Source organism: Myotis lucifugus, unplaced genomic scaffold (assembly GCF_000147115.1).
Source record: "Myotis lucifugus unplaced genomic scaffold, Myoluc2.0 scaffold_494, whole genome shotgun sequence".
NCBI classification, from domain to species: Eukaryota; Metazoa; Chordata; class Mammalia; order Chiroptera; family Vespertilionidae; genus Myotis; species Myotis lucifugus.
In genome coordinates, this window is record NW_005871542.1 from 483,177 (window position 1) to 491,876 (window position 8,700).

An 8,700-nucleotide genomic window follows, 5' to 3' on the forward strand; every position below is an offset into this window, starting at 1 on the left:
GATAAGGCATGTAAACCCTTAGCACAGTGATACATAAACAGGAACTGTAATTATTATTGTGGAGAATGGGTGCCACTCGGTAAAGTTTAACCTTAGATTTTTGTGTTGAAGGAGCACTGGACCAGAAGCTGGAACTTAGGAGTCATCCCCCAGTGCTGTGCTTTCATTCCTCTCCAGCAGAAAATAAAATGAGAAATAGTCAGTGTGCTGATGTCATAGCTGCCACCTGCTGTAACAGCACAAACACGGTGAGCTGAGGTCAAACTCACGCATCAGGCGACACATGAATGACCCAGTGGCCCAGGGGTGCTCAGTCCGGGAGCTAGTAAAGACGCGTGCCTAAAATCTGCTCCTACAGCTGCTGATTAAAATGGTCAGGAGGGGGGTCTAGGCTTCAGCAGTTTTTAAAGCTTCCTGCATGAAACAAATGTACATTAAGGTCTAAGAACCACTCTCCCAGCTGTGAAGGAAACAATTTAGTTTTCTTAAAGAACCTTTTATGTTATTTATTCCATTGACAAACACATATTGATCCCTTTGATGGACCGAGCACAAGACCAGGTCTTGAGTTATAAAATCCAGTCCCAACCTCAAGGGTTCTAGTTTAACAGAAGAGAAGAACAGGGGAACTGACAGTAATAGTACTATGGATACGTGCCATAAGGGGTCAAACTGGAAGCTCTTCAGATAGAGCCTGCTGGCAGAGAGGATGTTTCAGACCAAGGCAATAGTTTCTGCAAAGCCCCAGAGGAGAAAATGCATAGAACATTCCAGATATCCCAAAGAACTCAGTAGACTAGCCATTAGTGCAAGGCCGAGAGGTGGGGCTGGAGAGCCAGAGACCAATTACTTGTAAGAAATGTAGCAATGTCTGGATTTTATGTAGGGAAGTAGAATGATCAGAGCTGTCTTCCAAAAAGATTGTTCTGGCTACCGGGTGGAGAGCAGATGAGAGAGAGGCAAGACTGGACATGGAGAAGCCAACTCCAACGGTTCCAGCCATCAAGGCAAGGGTTCACAAGGGACAGATCTGAGAGATATTAGGGGAAGAAGAGCACAGTGACTGGGGGTATGCTGGGAACAGAGATGGGAGTCAGACGAGGCCCAGGCTTGTGGCTTGAGTGCTCAGAGGACATCAGGTGATGCCAGGCCCTGAGTGAAGGAAGGGAGGGAAGGCGGGAGTGTGTTCTGTGGCCAGATCAGAGGCCTTCGGAGGAAAAGCTCGTTCTTGCTTCATCTGAAGACCATAACTTGGGCTGGTCAAGCCTAAGGAAAATCGCACAAATCCTGCATTTTTCTGTATTTACAGGGTGCACGGCATTCTCGTGGTAATGGGAATACCTGATTAATTTGAAATCTTCTTGAGGATTTATATCAGAGGGGTAAAGGGGAGCTTTAATAAGATGAAGGGGCACGGCCGAGGAGAGGGTTGGAACAGAAGGCAGGCGGGACCCAGTGCACAGAACTCACCCTCCGTTTCCTTCTCAGCCCCGGAAAGTCCTCCAGCTCCGCTGCTCTCATCAGGAGAGGCCCGGGACCCAACGCCTGAGAAGGAACAGCTGGACACAGCAGCCTGGCCCCTCCTCTGCAGAGCGCCTGACAGAGTCAAGTCAGCACGTGGCCATATTTTACGAGGCAAACAGTGAGCAGAGTTGTAAGCAGCTCCATTTATTTGAGTAAATAGCTTGTAAAGAAATCATTGGTAAACATTACAAAATTAAATACATTTTCAAAAGCTTGCCAGTATACATAAAATTCACAAACATAGTTCTTTTAAAAAATAAAATATGTTCAAAGCACCCTTGATAGAAAATGCCTGACCCCTGTGCTCCGACAGGGCCCCCCCAGACATAGCTCACTGTAGGTGGGGCCTCTGTGGGGAGGCAGCGGGACCTCCTGGAGGGAAGCAAGAGTTCCTACTCTGACCTTTGACTCCACCCGAGTCCATCTGAATTTTGAGCCTCCCCCAAGGAGCCGGTGTGTAACTAAGAGGGGCAGGGCAGGTGCCCCAGGCCTAGCTCCAGGCAAGGGAATCAGGGTGCCTAGAGCCAGAGTCCTCACCATATGCCACTAGAGAAACCAGAAATGCACTCTCCACCGAGCTTCCCGACCAGCCAGTGCTCCTCTACCAACTTTCTTGAGAGTGGGAGAGGCTTCCCCACCTCTCCCTCTGCTCACCACTGAGCGCACCCCCTCTGGTCTGCTGCTGCCCAGGCACAGAAGTGACCAGAACCTACTTCTAAGAAGGGAGATGCATAATCTGCTGGCTTCCTTTTGACCTGCTTTCATGGAGAGAATATTACACAGTACTTGGTTTAAAGCAGAGAATTCATCACTACCCAGTGCTCCCATTTTCCACAGAAAACACTGCTCAGATAGCGTGGGCTCCTCTCTAGACATCCCAGTAGTTCTTCCAACGAAGGATTCGTAAAACTTTAAAGTACCACAAATGAGGCAATAAGTACACGACCTGGCAAAGCATCCCAATGAATGAAATAATAGAAAGTCCATAAATTAAGCCCTTGACCAACTCAACACTTTTGTAGTGTAGCTCATTCAAATAACGGATACACTGGATTCTTTCACTTTGGTGCATAAAGCGGATGTTGGAGGTCAGCAGCACTCACATGAAGAATACCTAGTGGCCTCTGGCCAACACACGTGCTGTGACCTCCAGTTAAAGGACGACCACGCGTTCATTTCATCAATGTGAAATAAAGCTCACATCTACGCTGGAACTCTGTTGTGTGTAGATATATACAAGTATGAGAAATTCGACATCTGAGTCAAATGCAGAACTTAAGAAAGAAGGATTACCCAACCAGTTGTTAAAAAAAACAAACAAACCATCATCCCTGTATAGTTAGGTCATCAACATCGGATTTCTCGAAGAAAATACTGCCTAGCCCAGCCCATCCTTGGATGTCTGTCTGGTTTGACAATCCCTGGTTGGGCTGAAACCAGAGTGGTAACCAGAGTGGTATCTTTGCTATTAAAATAGTACACTAATGAAACCTTTAAAAAACAAAAAACAGAACGCTCTTGAATAAATGTCTAACAGATGCCCCCTCCCCCAAAAAGTGAAAGAATAGTCTGAGTAAAGTCCAGTTCCCGGGACCCTGTCTTGGTCTCCAGGCAGCTCCACCCTGTGCAGAATTACACAGTCTTCTTCTGCGGGGGGCTCAGCTTCCTCATGCCTCTTATCCGAGAGAGCAGCTCCTTGATAAATTCCTAAAAGAGATCAGAGGAAGTTAATGTGAGGGGCTCACTCTATTAAAATGTGGGTTGAAAAATCTGCTTAAAGTAACTGATGTCAATTGAAGGTAACCTCAGTTGATGAGTTTGTTTGGATGTATTAACCCCAACTGATATAAGGCAGGACATTTTTAAACAAATGAAGAGTGCTTAAATTTCACACCATAATGCCTTCTAATTGCTACACAGATGCTCCTCGACGTACAAGGGATTTAGGTTGAAAATACTGTAAGTTGAGCCTGGCTGGTGTGGCTCGGTGGTTGAGTGTCAACCTATAAACCAAGAGGTCACAGTTCAATTCTGGTCAGGGCACATGCCTGGGTTGTGGGCTCGATTTCCAGTGGGGGGGGGGGGCATGTTGGAGGCAGCCGATCAATGATACTCTCTCATCATTGATGTTTCTATCTTTCTCCCTCTCCCTTCCTCTCTGAAATTATAAAAATATATTTTAGGGAAAAATACAGTAAGTTAAAAATGCATTGAATACACCTAACCTAAGGAAGATCATAGCTTAGCCTAGCATCCCTTACACATGCTCAGAACACTAACAGTAGCTACAGTTGGGCAAAGTCATCTCACTGCCGCTGTCCAGCATCATGAGAGAATATCATATGGCATATCGCTAGTCGGGAGAATATCAAATTTCCAAGTATATTTTCTACTAAACTATCACTTTTGCACCATCATGAAGTAGAAAAAATCATAAGTTGAACCATCATAAGTCAGAGACGGGCTGTGCTCTCTACGGAGAAGTCCAGGCTGCCTTCATTCACTGACATTGTCTACTTGGCCCCTGAAGGCATATGTGGCTTAGATCAGTGCTTCCACACCTTTGATAAACCTTTAATCCGAGCATACAAATCACCCCTGAAGCCTGTGGATCCTGATTTTGTAGGTCCAGGTCGGGGCTTGGGATTTTGCAATTCCAGCGAGCTGCCAGGTGATGCCAGTGTTAGACTCCGGACCACACCCAGGAAGGCAGGGCGAGACCAGTGGTTCTGAATTTGAGTGTGCACCAGAATGGCCAGGGGGCCTGGTTAAACCACAGGGTGCTGGGCCCACCCCCGGAGTGTCTGATTCAGTAGGTCTGGGTGGGGCCCGAGAATCCGCATCTGTAACAGGCTCCCAGGTGACACCTAGGCTGCTGGTCCTGGGATCTTACTGAAAAGCACTGGTCTATGTCACAAGAAGACTTTGGACTTTTTTTTTTTTACTGAAAATCATCATTTTAAGAACACACACATTTTCCATTTATAATCTAGCACATATAAACACACCCCTACAATAAAAACGTAAAGTACTCATACTTACTATACCCAATGGACCCTATATTTTCCATGTATGCTAATTTCACTTACAACGTAATGCTGGGAGACCCACGGAAGTGATTTCATGATTCATGGCTGAGAACCCAAACGCTGAAGAACCATCTAGAATGGTTTCCAATTTACAGCATCAGGAATCTTTCACTGTTGCCTCGTGTTTTAAAATATTTGGTACCAACTGACAGGAAAATTTAATGAATTAGTAATTAAACACATTTTACAATGTCCGTGGTCTCTTTAAGGGCAATTTCAGCAGTTAAAGAACTTGGATGAGAAAAAGAATGTGCACATATAGGTTGCCTCGCTTGCAATGAAATAAAACTCAAAGTCTGTGTTCACACAAAAATATTTGGCTACTAAATAGGTCACATTTAATAGATAATTACTTTGCCTTCCTATCTGTGTTTGTCAAAGACAAGGCGGACAGCAGCCAGACTTTCTCTGATCAGCAAGTGACAGCCAGCGATGCAGAACTGAGCAAAAACACGAAGGAACCTTCCCCTGCATTATGCCTCTGCACTGTGTAAGCTCTCAGACAGCCTCCTACCCCAATCACAGCCCTTAGTCACCAGCTCCCAGGCTAATGATGCCTGCAACTATTCTCTGGCTCTAAAACACAATAAGCTTGAATACTTCATATCCTATTAGACACCTATTTCCTTTTTTAATAATCCTTTTGCTATTATAAAAGCAGTATGAGCTTGTCCTAGAAAAAATTGAAAATACAAACCAGCAACAATTACTCCTCAGAATGAACCACTATTCACATATTTTCTTCTATGGAAAGTATTTTTTACCTAATTAAGATCATACTGTATAAATATATCCTTCTTTCCATTTAGCAGTATGTCAGAGCTTTTCCCCACAACATTAAGTTGTCTTTCTAAAAATAAAAGATTGTATAACCATTAAAATTAATTTTTACAATCTGCTTAATTCCCCCCACCAATGGATATTTGGTTGGCTCCTGGCTTTTCAAAATTATCAACAATGCCACAGTCAACATCTTTGTGCATCAGTCTTTGCCTGCAATTTGGATTATTTCCTTTTGGAAAGCCACCCCAAAGTGGGTCGAAGGACAAAAGCAGTTTTATCACCAGCATTTCTAAACTTGGACAGAATGAAATCCATGTGAACAAAATGAGGTTCTGTTTTCAGTTTCTGAACACTATTTCATCTAATTTAAAGAATTCTCTAGGATAAAATAATGCTGAATTTTCCCACATAGTCCGTTTCCATTTTGAAAAGTTAAATGCATTTCCTATTGCCCTTTTACTATGTCATTTAAACAATGCAGAGGCTGCACATACAATTTCAATTTTGCGGTGTTTTTAATCTGTTACTCAGCTGACTGCTGTGAAAAGTTCCAGCATTTAAGTGAAGATTTCCTTTCTCTCTCTTTTTTTAAAGCAAAAGTCAGAATTACAAACCCTATCATTTATCTTGTTAATAAGTCTGGTAACTTTCCTTCACTATTTTAATAATATTTTTCATAAAGATCATTATAAAGTAAAAACTAAAATCAGACATTTCTTCTTCAAGACACGAGTAATTTGGTAATTTAAATCAAATTCAAATTTCCTTAAAACATTGGTTATGATGTGTAAAAATCTGAGTGATTAAAAAGTTAAAATAAATAACTCATCTTGTATTTATGATATATTAACATTAATAAAAGCCTCATTTTAAATTTTATATTAACATAATTTATGTCTATAACTAAAAATAACCTATTGTGCATGTTTAAACTGTTCATTAAATTTGCATAATGAGATGCTCAGCTCACTAAGTTAAAAAATAGCAAGATCAGTATTTATTCTCCAGATAGAAACTTGACAACACCACTTGCAACAAAGATTATGTTGATTACAGACGATTCACAAAGAAAATTCAAAGATCTCTAATCAAAAATACTGACTGATAGCTCTTGGTTTCTATTACTCAAGAATCCTATCTAATAAAGAGGGAATATGCTAATTGACCCTCATGCCATCGCAAAGATGGCGGCGGCCACAGCCAATAAGGAGGGAATATGCTAAATGACTGCCACGCCCTCAAAGATGGCAGCGCCCACAACCAATAAGGAGGGAATATGCTAATTGACTGCCATGCCCTCAAAGATGGTGGCACCCACAGCCACAAGATGGCGGCACCCAGTCCAGTCCTCTCAGCCGCCCAGGGCCACCAGAGGCTCAGGGAACCAGGGCTAGCCAAGGCTTGTGCTGCCAGCAGTGGCAGCAACAGAGGTGTGATGGGGGTGTTGCCTTCCCCTAATCGCCTCCCACCCCTGAGGGCTCCCACACTGTGAGAGGGAGCAGGCCAGGCTGAGGGACCAGGCCAGGCTGAGGGACTGCCCCCCTCCAGTGCATGAATTTTCATGCACCGGGCCTCTAGTATTCTATATAAGTAATGACATATCTCATTTACTTCCAAAAAAGCCCTGAATTAACTAAATGAAGCCAGCATGGGGGTCTAGGTCACTGCACACATGCAGAGGCCTTGCAGAGAAACAAGTGAGAAAATGGGCATTCCTGGCAAAGGAAAGCCAAGGTCAGCATGGTGGGAGCCCTGGTAGAGATGCTAGGGCCTTGTTGGCCACAGTTAGATGATGAGAGATCATTCTCGGTACAATGCAAAGTCACCAGCCACTTTCAAGGACAAGAGCATCATCTGGTTTGGGTTTTTAAAAGATCCCTTTGGCTGCTGTGTTTTATGAAGAATGGGTTTTATGAAGACAAGAGGGAAAGAGAGATCAGTGTGGAGCTGTTACAATGGTCCAAGCAAGGGATGCCAGTGTCTTGGAGTTAAGTTGATGGAAACTGAAATGGAAATCAGTGGATAGATTTGGTATCCATTTCAGAGGCAGAGCCAAAAGACCTTGCTGGTGGGCTGAATGGCAGTAGGGTGCAGTGAGGACAGGAGAACGGGAATTAAGGCTTCGTCAGAAGTTACTAGAAGAAAGGCAGCAGCATTTGCTGAGACAGGGGATAACTGAAGGGGGGAAAGATTTATAGATATGAGATGTCTACTAGACATCTGGGCTAAGGCATCAAGAGAATAGATAAATATGACTTTGGGTTTCAGTTCATGGTTGAATGCATAAATACGGGCACTACCAGCACTAGATCAGTGGCTCTCAACTAAAAAACAAACTGAAAAATTAAAATACTATGTGTGACCCACACATTGTTATAGCAGCCTAGTAGACAGAGATACCAGTAAAAGACTAAAACCCAAAGTTTCGTGAATAAAAGATAACGCTTACTATAAGTAATACTTCTTGATATTTTCATTCTATTTTATTTTGAAAAAACACAGGCCATAACCAGCTAATGGGTTATCACCCATAGTTTATAAACACAATGATTTAGACTGAGGCTATTCAATACAGTAGCCCTTGACATGTGTCTATTTAAATTCAGATTAATGAAAATAAATAAAATTTAAAATTTAGTTCCTTTGTCATACTGCCCACATTTCAAGTACTCAATAGCCACATATGACTAGTGGCTACTGTAATGGACACTGCAGATACAGACTATTCCCATCACCTCAGAAAATTCTACTGGACACAGCAGATGACAATGCTTCGAATCACAGGACTAGATGCAGAACGTTGGAGAGAAGCATAGAGAGGAAAAGAAGGCTGGAGACCAAGGCCAGAGTCCCCCTAACAAGTGAGGTCCAGTAGAGGAGTTAGAATCAGAAAAGGAGACTGAAACAAAACAGAGGTGGGAAACCCATTAGCAGGCATGTCAAACTCACGCCGGAGGGCCGCATGCCTCATTTATTTAAACAAGGCATGTGGCCCACGGGCTGCAAGTTTGACATGCTTGCTAGAGTGTGCTATTAAGAAGACAAGGGAAGTGTTGGCCAGAGGGTTTTCTAGTGTTTCTAAAAGGAACAGGTACTCAATGAAGTCAAGAGCTGATAAAGGTTGAGAAAGTCGAAGACAAACAAAGCTATTCAATTGGCAAGAAAGGGGCCATTGTGTATCAACTGGGGTGTGTGGAATTGTACACAGTTATTAACTGGCAGCAGCTACTATGGAAGAAGGTTCTAGAGATTTTCCTTTAAGTCCTGAAAAAAACACTAGCAGCCTGAGGGAAATTAGGGAAAT

General features: G+C 43.1%; 1 protein-coding gene across 1 annotated transcript in view; it reads right to left on the bottom strand.

The window, feature by feature from the left end:
• Nucleotides 1–3,140: 3,140 nt before the first annotated feature.
• Nucleotides 3,141–8,700, bottom strand: part of PPP1R14C (protein phosphatase 1 regulatory inhibitor subunit 14C) — a 54,840-nt gene continuing 49,280 nt past the window's right edge. The window contains exon 4 of the mRNA XM_006103606.3: nt 3,141–3,231. Coding sequence (XP_006103668.1) covers nt 3,157–3,231 — 75 coding nt within the window. The 3' untranslated portion in view covers nt 3,141–3,156. The remainder of the gene's footprint in view (nt 3,232–8,700) is intronic.